The sequence below is a fragment of the Stegostoma tigrinum genome, chromosome 35 (assembly GCF_030684315.1).
Source record: "Stegostoma tigrinum isolate sSteTig4 chromosome 35, sSteTig4.hap1, whole genome shotgun sequence".
Classification (NCBI taxonomy): Eukaryota; Metazoa; Chordata; class Chondrichthyes; order Orectolobiformes; family Stegostomatidae; genus Stegostoma; species Stegostoma tigrinum.
The window spans coordinates 17,939,900-17,961,377 of NC_081388.1; the positions used below are offsets into that span (position 1 = coordinate 17,939,900).

General features: G+C 44.2%; 1 protein-coding gene across 1 annotated transcript in view; it reads right to left on the reverse strand.

Annotated features, from left to right (window-relative positions):
• Positions 1-668: 668 nt before the first annotated feature.
• Positions 669-21,478, reverse strand: part of notch3 (notch receptor 3) — a 156,841-nt gene continuing 136,031 nt past the window's right edge. Inside the window, exons 25-34 of the mRNA XM_048521760.2 lie at positions 20,057-20,598; positions 18,631-18,981; positions 18,044-18,192; positions 15,746-15,962; positions 14,444-14,546; positions 11,457-11,625; positions 10,241-10,545; positions 8,423-8,570; positions 7,590-7,687; positions 669-6,070 (exon numbers count right to left, since the gene is read on the reverse strand). Of these exons, the coding sequence (XP_048377717.1) occupies positions 4,655-6,070; positions 7,590-7,687; positions 8,423-8,570; positions 10,241-10,545; positions 11,457-11,625; positions 14,444-14,546; positions 15,746-15,962; positions 18,044-18,192; positions 18,631-18,981; positions 20,057-20,598 (3,498 nt within the window). The 3' untranslated portion in view covers positions 669-4,654. The remainder of the gene's footprint in view (positions 6,071-7,589; positions 7,688-8,422; positions 8,571-10,240; positions 10,546-11,456; positions 11,626-14,443; positions 14,547-15,745; positions 15,963-18,043; positions 18,193-18,630; positions 18,982-20,056; positions 20,599-21,478) is intronic.

Here is a 21,478-nt window from a genome sequence, read left to right on the forward strand (position 1 = left end):
GCTACAATTTTGTAAAAAGGCTTGAAATATTATAAAATGTCTACAAAGAGTCCTTCTAAGAACAAACAACCAAGTATGTTGGCTGTAATTCCATGTGATAAACAACTAAATAAGAAATGGAGCTTTTTATTTGAGTACATGAAACATTCCAAACAAGTATTTTTGAAATGAGTAAATGCTCTTTTTTGTTCTTCAATTTGATTTATTTACAGTTTGCTTTTTAAAAAAAACGTTAATGCTTTAAATGTACATTCTACTGTTCGAGCTGCACTACTGACCAAGAATGTTGAGAAAAAAATATATAAAATATATATAGGTCCCTCATAAATTCAGTCCCAAATAAGGCAGGGAAATGAGCCAATCTAACAGGGTGCTCTCTCATTTTTGCAAGCAGTGTGTGAGACCTCTATTACATCTTTGCTTGATTTTTAATCAGCATTACCTCGTCTGTCACACCCTCAGAGGATGCAGGACTTACCTGAACCCTATGTCGCACTCATGCTCACATCCCTTGCTCACGACTCCCTATCTGTACCCCATCACCTTTACCCCACCCAGACTCGTCACTTGTAACCCCACTTTTCCTGCCTGCCTGCCCGCCCACCCTCCCACTCGGCCTATCACCTGACCCACTATCCCAACACCCCCCCTCCCACCCTCACCCCTCCACTCCACCTTTTCCCAACTTACCATGTGAAACTTAATTCCTTCTCTAGGTTTAACACCTACCTCTTCTCTCCTGAACCCACAACCCCCGATAACCAACTGTCTGGGGCTTTGGGAATGGGCTACAGGGTAACTTATAAAATAAAAATCAGACATTTTTCTTAAAAAATATACAAGGTCCAATTCTGGCCTCACCTCAGGGTGTGATGAAGTGATTAAGGCTTGCAATGAATCTTGATAACAACAGAGCTGACCATAATGACAAGCCTGCATTCTCCTTCAGGGACCAATCTTCAGCTTCTTCCCCAACTCCAATATTTGTACATAAGTACCATTCGTCTCAGACGGGCAGGTTTGAAGATGGGCAAGGCTGGCCCATGAATCATAAGATGTGAAACACGCTTAAGAGTGGAGAGGGAAAATTTTCACTTACCAACCAAAGTCATTCACTGCCTTACACTCCTCAGAAGTCAAATTCTTCTGAAGGGACAAGTGCAATGTTCAATGCACCTCTCAAGTGCTTTATTAAAAATTTTGGATTTTGATTTTTGATCCATTCATTTCAAGACTGGCTTTCTGACTCCACAACTTGAGGTTCAGGCTGCTAAAGAATGGCTATTGGATCTAGTGAAGAGCCTTTGTTCTTAAACCGGATGGCGAGAGCAGGTTGCAAATATTGTTCCCTGATCTAAGGAAGGGAATGTGAGGCAGTGGAAGATTTTATCCTTGCTTACCCGACAAACATGCAACATGCAAATTAGAATAAGCCTGATCTTCTTATCAAATAGACAATAAACTCTGTCATCATTTGTATTTTGCATTGGTCTAACTGAAGAGGTCCAGTTATTTTCATTCCTGCATTGTATTTAGAAATAGTGGCAAGTCCATTAAATGTTATAGGTGTTCTAATGTGACGCAATTGAGCCACTGAACTCGTGTCTTCTTCAAGTTTCCCTTTTCTAACTAAATCAGCGCTAGAAAAACCAAACATAGCTGCACACCTGGAGGGGAAGGTGAGCAACACAGAGAAACAAATCCTCTTCAGTTGCTAAGGGTCCTCTTGAGTCTTTGCTGGTCCCAGGAACTTAGGATCATTTAATCTCAGGGTTTGATGCTGCTTTGTTGCAGTTTGTGAGGTTTTTTCCCAACGTCTTCTTGCTGTAAATACAAGGCTAGTGAGCAGAGCAAACTTAGATTTGTCAGCTATTGAGGACCATCCTGGAATAGCCAAATATTAAAGGCTAACTCCAGGATACTTGGTGAGCGAAGCAGAGAAAATCCCAATGAGCATTATGAAAAAGAAAACAAAAGGCATTTTTCTCTCATATTTTCAACTTTGTTTTTACCGGTAAATGTTTCAAGAAATAAGCAAGGGACTGGCTGACAAACAGTTAAATAATCAGTGAGTAGAAAGAGTTTCCCAATGTGTGTCAAAAGCAGTGCAGCCTGAGAGTAGGAATGTGCTGCGATCAATGGCAGGAGCGTGGGTGGGGGGGGAGGGTGGAGAGAGGTTTGGGAGGTCACATGAGGTGGCACCTCCTGGAATACCTCCAAGCAGAATTGGGAACCTTTGAATTTGCTGTGAAACGTATCTCATCTGACCAATATCTGAGGTGTTATTCCTTTAGGTCATTGTACATAGTGCAGAGATAGCATGGGGTGGGGGAAGATGAAGAGAAAATAAAAATACTCAAAAATTAAAACCTCTTCAGTAATGATGTCCACATTCTGTTAACATCTTGAAATGGCTGGTCCTATAATACTCTTCTCAGTCAGAAGCTTTGCAATCTCTTTTGACCCATACTCCATTGACAATTGCTATCTGAAGGGCACTTGTACATGGAAATAGGTAAACTGCAACGTCTATTGTCTTGAACAATTGTAGCCACTTCTCTTTACCTAAGGTCACTTCTGAGACCTCTGTGGCACACAACATCATTGGCACCATGTTGTCTCTTGGTGAAAACGGCCCCCAATGTGATTGGCGTGAGGGAAGGACTACAGAACTGGCAGTGAAACTGAACATTGGTTTTCAATGCTGGGCATCATTAGGTCCAGGAGTGATCCTCCACTTCAAAAAAGAAGAGGTGTCTGTAATCCTGTTGCTAACTATAGCAAGTTATTAAAATAGGACTTTAAAACAATACAGGCAGATTACCAGACTGGAAATACTAACTTCGTTTTTCTCTCCACTGATGCTTCCAGACTAGCTGAATTACGCCTGCACTTTTTAGATTTAGGTGTTAGCTGTCGTAATATCAGCCACTGGGCTCAAGTAGACTGACTTACAAAGGCTTCAGAAATCTAAACTGAATTGGCTGTAGTTGGAACTCAAGTTCCTGCCCGAGAAAAGTTCAGCATAGCCCATTTCCAAGGCTCTACCTGCGACTATAGGGCTCTGGTCCTGAATGAACAAGCGCCCAGAACAATTTTCTCTGATTGGTAAACTTCAGCCAAATCTTAAATCTTCAAAGACACAATTGATTCACCGAATATCTGCTTAATGTCTAGTTATTGAGCTAATTTTTAAACAGGCTTCATAATTACTAATTGGTACTAATCAGTCAATTTCTCTTATAGAGCAATTATCAACATGACCTTTCAACAAATTATATCCAATTAAAAAGTATAGACATTTTGACATTCCTCATTTTCTTTAGAAAAAAGAAACAAAAAATTACAATATAAATTAAGAGTAACATGATGCAGGAGCTCTGCATTAAGGCATGCATGAACCTGTAAACCGGTTGACATTTTGAAGCATGGGCAGTAAGTGAAGTAATCAGGGAGCTGTCTAGATGTCAGCCTAGACAATTTTAAACCGGCTGCTCGAGTGAGCTTTGTTCTGCTACTCTCTGCTTAGATTGGGTTAGGTTTTGAAGTAGAGCCTTGACATGCACTCTGCCATGTCTACGACATGTGAAGAATTCTCGGAAGCGTCTCTCAGGCTTCCATCCTGTAGCGGAAGAACTCGATTACAAAAACAAACAACAGTGTTCCTTTGAACCTGGAAACAGTTAAATAACATATAATGATATTCTTGGCAGCATCACAATTTCCAGTGGCAGTAAGTTTTAGAAAAGCTTATTCAGGATTAAAACAAACAGCATGAGAGAAAGAAATTGTATTTAAAAATCCCATATTAATCACTTTATATATAATGAAATGATAGAATGTCCCTACACTTGAGGCTTCAATGGTTTGGACAAGTCTTTTATAACTTTTGTGTTGCTTGAGACACAATCTCCTTGGGCTGGAGGGAGCAGTGGTGGGGGGAAGGTGTAATTAGTGCCAGTTATTCTGGAATGGTTACCGATTGCAGATGAAAGCCTTCAGGCCATGTTGGCGTCCCAGAGAGATGGAACTTACTGTAACAGCCTAAGTTAATGTAGTGTGGAGTACACCGTACTCAGTAAAGGCAGCATCTGTGTCCTCCTGTCCAAATTCTGCTGAGGTAATTTCCCAGGATCCTCATTGGCCGGTGGCGGCACTCGCAGCCAAAAATCTGGCGAAACTGAAGGTACAACGGTTCACCCAGAATCCCCAGAATTGGTCAAACCAGTAAGAGGCAGGTGAAGTCCAGTACTTCGGAGGGGAGGAAGAGAAGGCTTTTAATGCTCAGTGACACATATATCTGAAGAGGGCTGAAACATATAAAATGTAACAGGCTCCACAGTTTACCAACCAGCCCCTGCTGATTCACAACACATGGTAAAGGCAGTGACCATCATGAGACAGGAACAAATTGAACACCTTCCTTCTCACCGTTCTTTCTGAAAAAAGAAAAAACAAAATCTTTCCTTTGAAATTTGAAACCAAGGGGTGGCCTCCATTGCAGATCCAGCTAAGATGACAACAGAGCTGGCTCCTTCATGACTGTTACTTTAAGATGATGAAAGGAGGAACAGTAACAAAGATAATAATAGCCCAGGTCCTAATATCCTATAGAGACATCTCTTGTTTTTTTAAAAAGAACGAATGATGTACTTTATGCAAAAACTTGCATTTTGGTCGCTTGTTCAGTCATGTGCTGCATTTGAGCTTGATGTCCAATTATGGCCGGGCTGGGGGTAGAGTCTGACCAATCAGACATGGAATGTGGAGATGGGCTGGACCACTGTTCGGGTGACTCTGGGGATGGTGTCAGGTAAGGGTGCTCATTCTTCAGGTGGAGGTAATGCTTGGGCGTGTTGTCGTGGCCTGATGTGTAGCTGTGTTTGGAGGAGGGAGTCAGGTAGTCCTCGGTGGCAGCGTTGCTGTGCTGCTTGTAAAATGGCGGTACATTGGCTTGCGGAGGCTGGGCTTCCTGAGGAGAAATCGACTGGTTGCAGTGGTCTGTTAATCGCGCCATCTCGCTCCTCAGCAAGCTCTGCTGAATGGAGTGGCTGGTGGTGGAAGGGATACACCTCTGCTGTGCTTGTGGGGCTTGAGAGATTGCCTGCTGCTCAACTGTGTTTTGGAGCTTGACTGGACTCTGCTGATTGATCATTTGAGGTCCGTTCCCCATGGACATGTGGCTCTGTAGCACCAAGCCATGCTGTAGGACTTGACTCGGCTGGTGTAAGTTGGCATGTGACCCAGCGGTCTGCTGAACAACACTGATTACTGAGTTGCACTGTGAGCTGGGAATCCTCGTTTGCCATTCAAAGGGTACAGTGGTGATGGGGCTCACCATGCCAACATTAACACCAAGGCCATTGGCATTAAGGAGGCAGTTAGGCTGGCCAGTGACTTGTGACATTGAGAGACGAGGCTGCATGTGGTTCCTGGATAAAATGGCAGTGTTCTGAGCAGCATCTCCAAGATCACCAAGTCTGGCCAAGGAGACAGTGAAGGGACCTTCCAGAATACCATTCACTGGGGGGTTGGAGAGCACAGATAAGGATCCCGCAGGATGCAGGATCCCAGAGGACGTCATGACTGGAGACGTAGGGTTGGTTATGTAGGCACGCGGCGAATCCAATGAGTCTACTGGAGACAATGTCACCGAGCTTTCCATGAGGGACGCTTGGCAATCCAGACTCAATTTTTTGTTCCTTGTTTTCGGTTCCTTTGAGTCCTTGGTCAAGTTGCTATTATTCCCAGAGCCTGAATTCTTGGAGCTGGGCCTCCTTGTTTTCTTTCCCTGGGGAGTTTGCTTTAAGTTAGTCATGTAACTGTTTGGTGGGCACATGAGGGGAGACATTGAATGGCTGCCCATGTGCCCACCTTGCCCTTGAGGGCTCCGTACAGCGTTGTACTCATCCAGCAGCTGCACAATGTCATGATGCATCCGCTCCTGTGCAATGTCCCGTGGCAAGCGGTCCATGTGGTCTGTAATGTCCCGGTTGGCAAAGTGATCCAACAACATCTTGGCAGCTTCAAAGCTTCCCTCCCGGGCAGCTAGAAAGAGTGGCGTCTCCTCCTGGAAAATACAGTAACCTTATCGTAAGAAAAAATGTCAAAGGATCTCATCACTGCAAACCAGAGTCAAATGGACCCTGCCAATAACAATTGCTAGAACAATGCCAGAGCTGAAAGGTTCAAAGGTGTGGGCAGAAGGGATACACTAGGCCTAGATTCCCTAGACCATTAAGGAGTATTCAAATGACTAGGAAATTGATATAATAGATGTCAGGAGGTTTCGGAACAAGAGATTCATGTCAGGAAGTTCTTTTTCATGTGAAAGATAATGGAAATCAGGATGTCATTCCTCTAAGAACCTGGTGAGGCTATTAAAATATCCATAATCACAATTGGCAGGTTTTTGTTAAGCAATGTATTAAGGAATGCAGAATCAAAGCTGATACATTGGATTAAGATACAAATTAGCTGGAATCTAACAAAATTGTGGGCAGGTTTATTGGGAGGGCCTCCTCCTGTCCCTATGCTTCTAAGGTGCATTACAACGGGCAGCAAGGTGGCTCAGTGGTTAGCACTGCAGCCTCATAGCACCAGGGACCCGGGTTCAATTCCACCTTCAGGCAGCTGTCAGTGTGGAGTTTGCACGTTCTCCCCGTGTCTGCATGGGTTTCCTCCAGGTGTTCTGGTTTCCTTCCTCAGTCCAATGATGTGCAGGTTAGGGTGGATTGGCAATGGGAAATTGCCCATAGTGTTCAGGGATGTGCAGATTAGGTGGGTTATAGGGAAATAGGTCTGTGAGGGATGCTCTATGGGTTGATGTGGATTTGTTGGGCCAAAGGGCCTGTTTCCACACTGTAGGGACTCTATTAAAAAATTATATTCTATAACAATGAGAAATAGTTATGAGGTGATCATGGGGCTGGTCTAGAAATCCACAGGTTGTAAGTTTGTCCTGTAACCATGGAAAATGATGAAACCAATTTTGGGGTAAGCTGGTTATTAGCTTCCTGGTTTGAGGATTCAAAAAAAAAATCGCATTGTTGACTGATAGTAAAAGAGTGAAGAGACCGGACCGGTTTGTTAATGTTGTTGATGGACATGAAGGGATTCTGCCATCCACAAGTCTCTCAGGGGATGGTCAAGCAAACTTATACCCTGTGACTGAGTTAGTTGGTCACTTGAGAACATCCATCAGATGGACGGTCAATAAATGCCCAACTAGCTGCACTCACATCTCAGAGACAAACTTGAGGAGTAGCCAGTTGAGTTAAGCACTCACAATTTCCACATGAGTGTCTTGATAATCAAGGGGGAGAATCAAAGTCTGGGCATTTAATAGAAAGAAATAAATATCTCCGGGTCACCAATGGGCCAATGGCTCAGGCAGCTGGGTAGACAGTTGCACTGGTTGAGGCTGGGACTGGGAAACATGCCCATTTTGTCTGTTTGGCAGGAAATGCAAGCATTTGGAATTGGGTTTTGGCTTCTCGATTTCAACCTATCTGTTTATGGAGTCAGAATTGAAGAACTGACAGAGTGTCTCTGATATTGTGGAGAGGGATCATCATACTTTTCCTTACCTTGCTGTCCTGCATATCTTTGTTGGCGCCATTCTTCAGCAAGACCACAGTAGCATCAACATTGTTCACTGCTGCAGCCCAATGCAAGGCTGATTTACCTAAATATCCAGATTAAACACAAGTTACTTACAATGGTTCACCTCTGTTGCGGTTAAGAATGTAAGCAAAGGTCAGACGGTTTAGCCCCCACTAGAAGAAACCAGCTTTGTGGGAGGGCACATGACAACACTAGAAACTATGAGAGTGGAATGCTCTCCTGGCCAGTCTCCCAATTACTTCCCTCCACAGGGTCATTCAAAACTCTGGTGTTCACATGCTAACTTACTCCAAGCGCCATTAACCCATCATCACCCCAGTTTGCTGAACTATATTGCTGTCGGTCCAGCAAAGCCTCAGTTTTAAAATTCTCATATGTATTTTCAAACCCTTCCATGATCAAGCTCTCCCTTGCTATGGTAATCTTCAAAGCCTATAACCTCAGAGACTTCTGTATTCCTCTAACTTTGACCCCTTGCAAGTTCTAGATTTGCCTCCCTCCACTACTGGTGGCTGTGCTTTCAGGTCATAACTCCTGGAATTCCCCTCTGCCTCTCAATTTGGCACACACAACTACTGAACCAAGCTTTGGGTCACAGGTCCTAATATCTCTTTATGAAGCTTAGTGGTAAACTCTGATGTCTGCTATCATAAAGCTGTGCAGGACTTTCCTGTTCCACTGAGTGTATCACTATGTAACAAGTTACTGTCGACATGTTTGGATATTTCACCCAGTGGTCTGGGATTATAGCTCAAGTAGATGCCTTGGTGTACAACCCTGATGGTCTCAAACGTACCAATCTCATCGACAGCATTGACATCAGCATGACACGCTATTAGTTCCTCGACCATTCCTTCCACTGCAAGACGGGCAGCAAGAATAAGAGCAGTGGAACCATCAGCCATTCGCGCATCCAGGTCTGTGGCTCTATTTCTTATCAGTATCTGATGGAGAGGGAACAAGACAGAGATCATCCTTGGTACAGCCACATAATTCAAACTTTCTAATCGGTAATTGCAGCAACAAATTTGAACAGAAATCCCCTTGGGTATGAGTGACACATTCACATGGCTCCTCACAAAATGGTTTCACTGTATTAGCTGGGGAGACAAGGGTGGTTTTCAAGCTGAAATTTAAAAGGGGATTCAATTGTTGCATATTTTGAACAATAACAAATACCATAAGAATGACGTACAGATTGGGAAAGCCGGTTGAGATAACCACATTGTGGCTCTCCAGTTTGTAAATCTACTCTTTGGAAACATCAATCAGCTAGAAATGTTTTGAACAGACACATGGACTACATGGCATAATTTTAGTGCAGTTCTTTGGGATCAGAAACCATGGGTGATACAGTTTTTGTATAAGGAAAACTTTCTTTTATAATTGCTTTGTAATGTTTCATCATTATTTTATGCTTCGGGTTATATTTACAGTGTTCTGGTTCATACACTTGTGGTTAGGTATTCAAATAGCTCAGAAAATACAAAAATTCAGGAAGGATTTGGTCCCAAACATCCCAGACTATGTACTATATAGAATGTTGGAAATCAAACAGCAAACTACAGCTAGAAATATACTGAAAGTTTTGATTAATTGGATAATTGTGAGGCCGTAGAAAACAGTCTCGGGGCTGAGTGGCTTTTTCAAGTTCCTGTGATTAACCACAGAATAATATGTGGAAAGGAATTATGGGGAATGCTAATCAGGGGTTTTTTGAGTAAAAGATCCTTAGCTGTGTATCATTCACCAGGCAACTTGTTTCTGTGATTGCATTGTCATTTTATGAATATCATGCTGTCTGCAAGTGCTTAATGCATAACTGACATTCTTAGTGGTACTGACAGGAGTAATTACTGATGGTGCATTGGAAAACATCTGAGTCAGTAGCACAGCTTGTAGCTACAGAGTAAAAATGAATACCAGTGTGTTGCTTTCAGATGCGTAAGTGAATGACACAAGCGCTGACTTCAGCAAGGACGATGGTTTAGATCGAAGTAGCCAATACACCACATTAATTATTTGCTTAATTCACAACTGATTCACAGTGGAACATGTTTGTATCACATACACAATGCACCACAGCAACAACTGGCAAGCCTCCTTCAATAGCAATTTCCAAACCCATGGCAGAGCAAGGCAGCAGATGCACAGCAGCAGCACCCCCTGCAAATTCCCTTCTAAGCCACTCATGACTGGAAATCATTTGCCGTTCCTTCGCTCTTGCTGAGTCAAAATCCTGGAACTCCCTTCCTAAAGATACCATGAGGTTCCCTCATACCCTAAGGACAGCAGTGGTTCAGCAAGAAGTTCACCACCATCTTCTCCAGCGCACTGCAGATGGGCAATAAATGCTGGCTTAGCCAGTGAAATCCACATTCTGTAAAAGAAGCTGCTAAGTACTTTACCTGGAAGACTCCTTGAGCATCAGCAGCGACTGCAGATGGGCAATAAATGCTGGCTTAGCCAGTGAAATCCACATTCTGTAAAAGAAGCTGCTAAGTACTTTACCTGGAAGACTCCTTGAGCATCAGCAGCGACTGCAGATGGGCAATAAATGCTGGCTTAGCCAGTGAAATCCACATTCTGTAAAAGAAGCTGCTAAGTACTTTACCTGGAAGACTCCTTGAGCATCAGCAGCGACTGCAGCATGGAGAGGTGTGCGCCCTGTGTTGTCCTGAGCATTGGCATCGGCACCAGCATCGAGGAGTCGCTTGGCGGCATCTGCCCTTGCATAACGGGCAGCCAGGTGAAGGGCAGTCTCTCCGGTTCGGTCTGTCTGTGCGCAGAGGTTAGCCCCCTGGTATATCAGGTCCGAGATGATGTTGGCAGATGAGTCCTCCTGCTCCTCGTCCTCAGTCAGGCCTGTGTCCAGTCCTCCCCCACAGTAAGAGGCCAGCATCAGCGGGGTGAAACCATCTAAAACACAGGGATTGATTTTCAACTCAACAGCTTCCCCACTTCAGCATTTTATTCTTGAAGAGGTTTGACGTTTACTATAAAATGTGATGTCCCAGATAACTCCAGGTTTCACAGCAATACATAGTACAGAAACAGGCCATTCGGCCCAATTTGTCCATGCTGGCTTTATTTCCATGTTGCCTTCTCCCACCCAACATTTAAAACCTATTGACATATCATTCCCTTCCTTTCTTCCTCAAATATAACTGGCATTGGGTGTTGTTGAAAAATTGCTGTCAAAGCCTTACATCTTGCACTCATCAGGGCAGATGCAAGAATGTCAATTTCCAAGGGAAGCAACAATGTAAACTTCAGGAGAGAAAAATGCTGATTAGTCAAGATGCTGCCAAGGGGAATAATTAGCATCTCTTAGAGGTTTCTATGTTGTTTACCTCAATAATTCCATAGTAGTTCCCACATTCTAATTTCACTTTGCACAAACAGGTTCTTTATTGATATTAAGCCATACACTTTAATTCCTGATTGAGTCAGAGTAGCTGATTTAGTCTTACGCTTGGTGAAGAGGAAGAAATGTCACTTTTATTACTCCTACATCATCACCAGATGACTGGTAGGCCCTGAGGTCCCCATATTCTTCTGCAACTCACTGCTCCACATTAGACGACCCCTAGAGCCCTCACTGTGAGTTGCGTATCAGTCCTTCTGTGTTAGATGCAGGTAGAAAACTAAGCCTTCGACCAGGGCTGCTAATGTAAGCAGGGTGAAGCTGAAATTGAAAATGAGAAGCCTTGGCTCTGTTTGGTGAATGAAGCACAATGTATTTCACCAGCACATTACTGGGAAGCTCCTTTCAGTGGGATAAGTCTATTTTTGTCTACCTGCTGTTGTTGATCCTACAGGACAAGTACCTGGGCCGCGCACATTCACATCCATGCAATCAGTATCAAACTCGCCCTGAGGCGGGGTTAGGGCCATGGAAGGTGGCATTCGGATGTCTGCTGCTGCTAGGTGGTGCTGTGTCCATTGCCGACAATCAACAGCATCTTCATTGTCTGACAGTAAGGTTGGCTCCTCCACCTGAGGAATGTGTCAGAGTTGCAAGTTAATAGAGGTGTACAGGAGGTCCATTCTTGGACTCAAGTTGAATGTAACACTGACAGCTATCTTTAACCCAAAGAGAAAGCTTCAAATACTGTACCTTTGAGCGCACCGAGAAAACGCCCTGCTTCTGGGCACTGCCAAAAACATTGAGGCAAGGTGAAGCACGATATGTAAAACACAGGAGAGATTCAGGCTGAATGGAGGGAACGGCCTAGTGGTATTATCGCTGCACTATTAATCCCATTAATGTTCTGGAGACTCAAGTTTGAATCCTGACATGGTGGAATTCAAATTCAATAAAATAAATCTATAATTAAGAGTCTAATTATGACTATAAAACTGTTCTTGACTGTCAAAAACCTAGCTGGATCATGAATGTTCTTTAGGGAAGGGAAATACTGTCTTTACCTGGACTGACCCACATGCGACTCCAGTCTACAGCAATGTGGTTGACTCTGGACAAATAGGGATGGTGTAATAAATGCTGGGAATGTCCGGCAATGCCCATATCCTGTGAATGTATTTTTAAAAATTATGATATTTGATAGCCTTCCCCATTTTTTAGAGCTCTACTGTCATAGCAAACAACCATAGGCCATTAAGCCCAATGAGTATGCTCTGCCATTCATTCAGTTCCGGGCTTGTTTGCACCCCAAGTTCAGTTAATTATCTTTGAACTAGAATCCTTGGATAACCTTACCTGTAAAAATATACCAACAAGTCTTGAAAATTTCAATTGTCTGAACACTGTCAGACTTTTTCGAGGAAGAAGTCTAAATATCATTTCCATGAGAAAGTGCTTTGAAATATTAGTTTTAAATGGACTGGTGACCTCAGCCCCCTACCTCAGATGACACTGTGACATCTTACTCTAGGCTCTGTTACCAAACAAGAAGATACATAGATAGAAAGGGTCCAGCTCTCACTCGGGATAACAGAGAAATCGAGGAGTAGTGTCAGTCCATTCTCTAATGTCTCCTAAGAACATTATCATAGATCATGCAACAGCACAATGATTGAGTCTAAAAATGGGAGAACTCAGAAAGATAGGATTATGATGAAGGAATAATGGGTGAAAAAATGAAAAAATAATGTGTCAGGGTTCAAATGTCAATATGGCTATAGCAATTGTGATTGACTGAGACACGGAAATATTTCTGAGATTACAGCAGATGTACAGGCATAAAGACAGGAGCTGAGAGATTTCCAAGCTATGTTTATTAGAAGTGCCAGTCATTCCTAAGACAGTCAGATGTTTTAAATTGCCCTATTCAGGTATGTTAAAAAACACATGTGGAGAACATGGGACTTGAATCCAGGAACCTAGGTCTTTTGGCCGACAGGTAGGAACACTTCACTGTGACACTGTGACACTAGGCCAGTTAAATAAGATTCCTATATGTAATGTATCTGCTGTATGTTTTGGGTCCATGCAATAACTACGGCAACACGGTGGCTCAGTGGTAGCACTGCTGCCTTGCAGCGCCAGAAATCGGGTTTGATTCCATACTTGGGCGACTGTCTGTGTGGAATTTACAAGTTCTCTCTGTGTCTGCGTGGGTTTCCTCTGGGTGTTCCAGTTCCTCCCATGGTCCAAACATGTGTAAGTTAGGTGGATTAACCACGAGAAATGTAGGGTTACAGGGATACGATAATGGGGTGGGTCTGGATGGGATGCTGTTTGGGGGGTTAGTATGATGGGATGAATGGCCTGCTTCCATAGTGTAGGGATTCCAGGAAGTTGTACTGGTGTTTACTGAGTAGTGGGGTCTGGAGGTACAGCAGCTGTAGGAACCTGCAAAGCTCTCCCTATTTTGACCAACACTTTGTCCATTTAAAAGAATGGGACCTTTTTCCACTCTAAATGTCCTTTCTGAACAGGAGTCCCAGATTCTGTGCCAATTTCCATAGCAATGAACTGAATCACATTTTAAGTAGGATTACAACCAGCAAAGACACAGAGGGACAGATGCAGACTGAAAGAGAGAGACACACACACACACACACACACACACACACACACACACACACACACACACACACACACACACACACACACACACACACACACACACACACACTCAGGTGCATACACAGAGTCAAGGAGTGATGTGCTAAATAAAGCAGTCCATGTCTAAATGTAGTAAGACCTGGACATATCCAGGTTTGGGCTGACAAATGGCAAGAAACTTCAGTGGCACACTGTGTTGGGTAATGATAATTTCCAAAAAAAGAGAATCTAACCATTGGCCCTTGACATTCAATAGCATTCCCATCATTGACCAGAAATTGGACTAGCTATATAAATACTGTGACTACAATAGCAGGTTGGAGACAATAGTGAGCCAGGACAATAGCAGCAGATACATGGGAACACCACAACCTGCAGTTCCCCTCCAAATCACTCACCATCCTGACTTGGAAACCATTCCTTCAGTGTCATTGGATCCAAATTCTGGAATTCTCTCCCTAAGGGTATTGTGGGTCAACCTACAGCACATGGTCTGCAGTGATTCACAAAGGCAGATCACCTCCACATTCTCAAAGGTAACTTGGGACTGGTGATGCATGCTGACCCAGCCAGCGACACCCATGACCCACACACATACATGTCGTCCCACCAGTCTAAGCTGGAAAGGAACGCAGGTCCCAGAGCTGAAAACTGGATGGTCAAATTCAGCAAATCCTGCCATTCATTATCCCATTGATAATATCCCGTAAAGAGCTGTGCTGCCTTGCAGGAATACACAAAGTTCCTATGATTGCCAACTCACAAAGTGTAGACACTCCTTACCTTAAGTCGTTTTGCCTCGGGGCACTCTGTATCCAGCCATTGTTCAGTCTGGAGGTCTCTTTCACTGATCAGACCCTCCTCCACCATGGATTTGGAGATGTGCCTGGTGTGAAAGATGCACATTAGCTACAGAACTACAGAAAGCTGGAGGCCTAGGCTCAAGTCCTACCTGCTCTAGACATGTGTATACGTCTCTGAACATGTTGATTAGAAATTATCAATCCCGAGAAACTTGGACTCCTGTGGTGCAGTGGCACTGCTCCCACCTCAGAATCAGGAGGTATTGGTTCAAGTCCCACCGTGCATAATGTTGTTGCTGAACAGGGTTAATTACGAAATATCTACCCCAAGGAACTACTGTAGAAAAGTCCTGGAGCTGAGACGACTGACCAACAACCACAACCATTTTCCTTTGTGCCAGGAATGACTCCAAGCAGCACAGAGTGTTCCCACTGACTCCCACTCAGGCTCTTTAATGCCATGTTCAGTCAAGTTTTGCCTTGACATCAAGAGCAATTGCTCACACCTCCCCTATTCTCTTATTCCTTCCTGCGTCCACATTGCATAGATATCAAAACTTAACATAATGTAGACTCTGACCTAACCTTTTTAGAAACGTATAATTGTGAAGTCTTGACCATAGACAATCTCACAGCCCTGAGTTTGGAAACACAAACTTGGGCATCACAGGATCCTTACAAGATAATAAAATGTGAGGCTGGATGAACACAGCAGGCCAAGCAGCATCTCAGGAGCACAAAAGCTGACGTTTCGGGCCTAGACCCTTCATCAGACCCTTCAGCTCTCTGATGAAGGGTCTAGGCCCGAAACGTCAGCTTTTGTGCTCCTGAGATGCTGCTTGGCCTGCTGTGTTCATCCAGCCTCACATTTTATTATCTTGGAATCTCCAGCATCTGCAGTTCCCATTATCACAGGATCCTTACAGTTCAGATAGAGTCTGCAGCGACCTTCTGAAGCGTATCCTCGCTCCCTCCCCCAACTCCATCCCCATAACCGCATATTTAGCATGGCCAATCCATTTAACGTGCGCATCTTTTGGACTGTGGGAGGAAACTGGGGCACCCGCAGGAAAGCCATGCCACTCCACACAGACAGTCACCCAAGGCTTGAATCAAACCTGGGTGCTTGGTGATCCCATTGCTTCACCACAGGATTATGCCCTTCTGTTTGTGACGCGCGCTTTTCACCTCTAGCCTTTCACCTAAAATGAGAATGCCTGGCTCAATCACTGTAAACACCCTCTGTGGTCATTTGGATAAACTGCACTAGCTACATCCTTACTTCATCCCCAGTGCATCCTGCCCCACAGGCTCACGCCTGTTCTTGTTGCTGCTGTCTTTCTTAAGGGTGAAGCCCTCTGGGAACCACAGCAAGCTCTGCTCCCTCTTGCGTCTTGCCACCAGCACGCCGAGGATCAGGATGACGGTGAGAATGACTGCAGCGACAATCATTAATGGCAGCAGGTTCATTGGGGGTGGTGGCGGTGACAGGCGCTCACCTGGGAGGGGGAAAATAGAAAGAACACAAGTGTTAGAGAGGAGGGGGTAAAGCAAAACATTCATGACAGTTTCAAGCTGGGGTAAAAGGGAGGGCCTGAGAGAGGAATCAGGAAGCTCAATGCTTCCGATGATGCTACAAAGCGTCACCATAAGGAAGCCAGTGATTTACGATGATCAATTGCATTGATTAAACAAGAACACGTGCTTTCAACATCGGGAGACTGCTATTAAAATGGCCTCAGAGATCCACCTGTGCCTGTACAATCACTGAGTCACAAAACAATGCCCGTGTGCTCTCAATTCTTACTGAGGGGTTCACAGTAGACTAAGGCTTGGGAAGTACTGCTCAATGGAGCTAATAGCATTGACCATTACTTATGCCACTCCAGAATCTCTGGAGGTTTCAACAGTGCCACTGTTCCTTTTGCTGAAAGAGCTAATTATCCTGACAGACTGCTGAGTTAGCACCATTGGGGCTGCCACTGTGTATACGATGGGCTGAAGGGCTAAACTTATTGATGATATTCAACAGCTGCATACCCTTGAATGAGTCCTGGAAACATTCCTGTATGTGCTGAAGCCAGCACAACTAACTTGTTTTTCTGTGCCTTGCTGTTTGTTACACAGTATAAGAGAGTTTTGTTCCAGATCGCTGGGCTTCACCTCAGACCAGGATCTCGAACAGGGCAAGAGACCATCTAAACCCTCCAGACCAGCTGGTGATTGAGAGGTCCCCAACAGGCAGAAGGGCATGAGGCTTATTAACTTCTCCCCTCTCTTTTTCATTCTTTTTATTAACTTAATAAATGTTCCTTCCTTATTTCGTCTTTTGTTATTACATAATAAATGTTCCTATTTAAGCAAACTGCCATTGGTGAGTCTCCTCTTAACTACATTTAACCAAATCTGAGAAGAACCACTTGGATACACTCTGTAATCCGAGACACAATGCCACTTGGATTATTACAGATCAGAGTCGGTGGGCTCAGCATTTTTGGTGTAACTCATAGCCACTAGTGCTGTTCAAACAGTTGTTGAATAGCAGTTAGGAACCATCCTCCAAATGTTTTGCAAGTACAGGCAGTGTTCCATCTACTGGTGGCATTGGCCACATACATGGCCTTAATGAAATTATGATCCAATGTCATCCCTCCACTTTCACAACATTTAAACTCGGAATACACTTAAAAATGATGACTTTAAAAGTAGATCTCAATTCCCTATCTCAGTGAGCAGCAGAGGCTTGGTAATTCTATAAATTCAAGTTTGGGTCAGGCCGACCTTTGATCTATAAAGGAGCTAAAGATTGTGGAATTGGTATATCATAGACAACAAACTTGGGTTAAGGCAACATTCAGATCAACCACAATCTTACTGAATGGGTGAGGAGGCTCAAGGGGCTGAATAGCCTGCTCCTGCTACTTATGATCTCATGTGGTCACCGCTGTTTGGAAGCAATAATGCCATCACAGCAGAGAATGTGCATGATTCATAGTGAGAGAATTAGATTTATGTTTGGGAGCAAAATGCTAGGGTTACTGAGCATCACAGCCACATAAACGAAGTTCTATAGTTATTAAACTCGACAAGCCTTGAGCAAGAACACAGAAACCGTAGGGTGTTGCGCAACACAGGATATTTTGGATCAATCCATATTTAAAACCAAATATTAGCTGTCCACTGAGATTCAGAAAGGCATCTGAAAATCTATTACATTCACACATGGATTAGAAAGGAAATATGGACTCCTTGGGTGGGGCTAAGCAGGCGTTAAAGGAGTGAACATAATGGCCTGAATGGTCTTTTGTTCTTTTAAAGTGAAACAGGGTTTTGTACAGCATTAGGTGAACAAGATATGTAGGGGATTGTGATTTAGAAATCCCATTGCACAGTGTTCTCTTAAATGGATACAGTCAAATCATTGCATTATCTTAGTTGTTCCAAGTACCAACTACACCAATGATCACCATTTAGCTGGAAGGTTCACAGAGAGAGAACTTCCACTTGGATTTCCAACTGAAAATAATTCTTAAGAAGCAGTTTCATCCATACTAAAGTCATTCGAGAGTGAGACACTTACTATCGACATCTTTGATGGGATAGGGGAAGTGCAGGTTGCCCACTGCAGACAAAGCTCCAATGTAAGCAGCCGCACTCTCTGCTGTTGGGAAACATTCACCTGCTCCTTGGACACACAGGCGATTATCGATCTCCAGGTTCACCTTTGATCTGTCAAGAGAAAATACAACCTCAGACTGTATCTGTGTAATGGGGCAGATCAAACAACACCATTCAGAGGCTCCCACTGACCGGGTGGCACTCGTTTCTCTCACTGCAATTTGCTTAGACGTCGTGCGCTTCCCCCTCTTTTGCTAGAGTCTGCCTCCCCCATTTTCATCATCTGATCTCCCACCCACTCCTCCTTGTTTTATCTCCCATTAGTCTGCCTTACTCCTAGTCTGCTTCCTGCTTTCCCTCTTCTCCAGCTGCTTCTCTTCCCTTTGCCTGATCTGTCCCCAGTTTTCTTTGTCCTTGCAGTTTCTATCCCTCTGGATAGAGCTCATGTTTAGGGAGCCCTTGGTCATGGTCTGGGAGTCAAGGTGCGGTGGTGGAATTCAAGCTCCACCAATGGTAACATCACACAGCGGGATGATGAAACCCTCTTACCCAATGATTTCCTGTTCCAGTTCCCGGGTCACCCTGCCCAGTGGTGCTGACCGCTTCTTGAGTTGGGAGCTGCTACCGTAATATGGGTAGATCATGACCTGCCCATTGCTGTCAAGTTTGAAGCGCAGTGTGGCATGCAGGATCGAGCCCAGTTTCTGCAGGAAGTTGGTGCTGCTTTTCAACAACTCATCAGGTGGCAGCAGCACAATGACAATCAGGGTCCCTTCAGCCAAGTGCTCAGGCACATCGGGGGCACAGTCCAGACCATCCCAGGCACATTCCTCGTTGTTGCAGCCCTGGTCGCAGAGTTTGTCGGCATAGTGATCAGCACAGTACTTCTCATATAGCGGACTGGTGTAAAAATAAAAACACAGATTAGCGATGACATTTGAATGGTTATTTCATCTCATGGTCTGGCAAGCAGACCTTTTGTGGCACTGCTTATGGATCACACATTATGATATAAAGAACAAGAGTCTATACTATGTAAGAGTGCATCAGTGTGCTTGTGTATATCCATTTGATTGAGCATGAGTGTGGGTATACACTGAAGGATGGTCACTCAACTGCTTTCACTTGTGTATAAGTGGAACATGTTCAGAGGAAGGGGAGAAAACAAGAGACACCAGGCCTGCTGTGTGCATTATGTGACTTACTAAAGACTTACATGTGACTCCCAATGTTGATCCATTGTATGCATCTCAGTTAAACCTTTACTAACACTGTACGTATGAGAATGTATCATTCAACTAACAACTGTTTTGGTAAATGCCTTCAAAATGAAGTTGACTGAACCTCTACCTTGTTTTTCGTTGTTATTGGCACTTGAGTAACAGCAATGCAACTTATGGCTGTATCTTTTATTAATTGTTATTATAAATGGCTATCCCCATTATTAACATTGCTAACCTTTGAACAAGTGAGGCGAGGAAATAAATATCCCAGGAACGTACCAAAAACATCTAGCCAGTAACTTAGGTGAAGAATAAATTAAAGTTGACCAAAAAAAGACTCCTGAGAGGACATTGCTGTATTCTAGAGATGCTATGGTGCTTGAGAATAGAAAATAGGAACTGGAGTAGGCATTCTAGGAATTGAATGTAGCAGGACAAGAGCTAAACATTAGAGAATTTAAACAGTGATAACAAGCTGGATTGAAACAGCAGCCTTCCTGCTCCTGAGATGCTGCTTGGCCTGCTGTGTTCATCCAGCTCTACACCGTGTTATCTCAGATTCTCCAGCATCTGCAGTTCCTACTATCTCTGAATTTAAACAGTGATAGGTTTCTGTGCAAGTGCCACATTGTGGTCCATTTGAGTGACTGAGTCAGTGGTGATCCAAAGTTGAAGAAGAAACCTTCAAAGGCAATAATCCCTAAGCTAACCAGCTAGCCGATCCTTGAGTGCAGATCAGTGCCTGGACTTACTTGCAGGTCTTCTCTTGGCTTTGGCAGTCAAAATTGTCGTACAGACACTCACGGCTGTTGCAGAACTCGTCACAGATATTGTTGTTGAAGTAGCGCCAGCACTCCTGAACGCTGCACTCCCTCCAGGGGTCGTCAACGGACAGCGAGCAGTCGCCACCATCCCACTGGCAGGCGGGCGTGTTGCAGTCCCGGTCACAGTAGCCATCGCCCGCCCTGCTATGGCACTCCCGGATGGAGCAGGCCGTCTCCTTGGCAGGAGAGGGGTACCTCCTCAACACCTCACAATGTTTCCCGCCAAACTCCTTCAGGCACAGACATTGGTAGAAGGGAGGCTGCCGGGTGGCCTGGCAGATGCCACCATTGCGGCAAGGCCGACTACTGCAGCTGTGGTTGGAGGTGGGAAGTTGACAGGCCAGGCCAGCAATCCCTGGTGGGCAGGTACAACGGGCTCCCAGCGGAGAATCAGTGCACAGCTCACCGTTCTGGCAGGTCAGCTCTCGACAGGTCAGAATGCTACGCTCACAATTTGGCCCAGTGTAGCTCTGCAAGAGAGTACAAGCTTGTGTTAATCCTTTCACAAATGAGTTCATGCTATAAAAATCAATCACTAAGCAACACTCCAAATAACAGGATTGTTGTTTTAGTGGACCTGTCCTCCTTGATTGAGGAGCTCGTAACTGGGGCAATAAATTTAGACATAAGAGGTAGGAGGTGCTAATGCTGATGGTTTGGAGTGGACTGATTGAAATGATGGTACAGCTAAATCCCCACAGCATTTAAAAAGTACTTGGTCATGTACAAAAAGTGCCATAAACTACCAGGCTATGGATTAGAGGCAGCAAGTCGGGGTAAGGCTGCCTGGTACCCTTTCACACAGCATGGACACAATGGGCCAAGTGGCCTCAATGGCTTCGATGGTTCAATGTTTCCATCATTCCCATGCTCACTGACCTACGTTGGCTTGTGGTTAGGCAACATTCCCATTTAAAATTCACACTGTCTTCCCAAATCCTGCCATGGCCCTACCCATCCATTTCTCTGTCACCTCTTCCAGCCTCATGACCTCCCAGGAATTCAGTACTCTTCCACGCCTGGCCTCTTGCTCAATCCAACTTTAGCTGCTCCATCTGCGCTACTATGCCTTTGGCTGTCCTGGACTTTGCAAGTTCTTGCCTAAATCGTTAAGTCTTTCACTTACTTGAAAATCCACCAGAAAACCTACATCTTTGATCAAATCTTTTAGTCACCTGTACTTCCATCTCCTTGCATTGCTTAGTCTCAAATTTTGTTTGAGGATACACTTTGCACGGTTTCCTACATTAAAGGTGTTACATAAGTAGAAATTGTTGTTGTGGTATTCGAGAGTCTTCTAATAATTCAGTGAGATGAAATCCCTCACATGAAAAAGAGAAATAGAGTTAA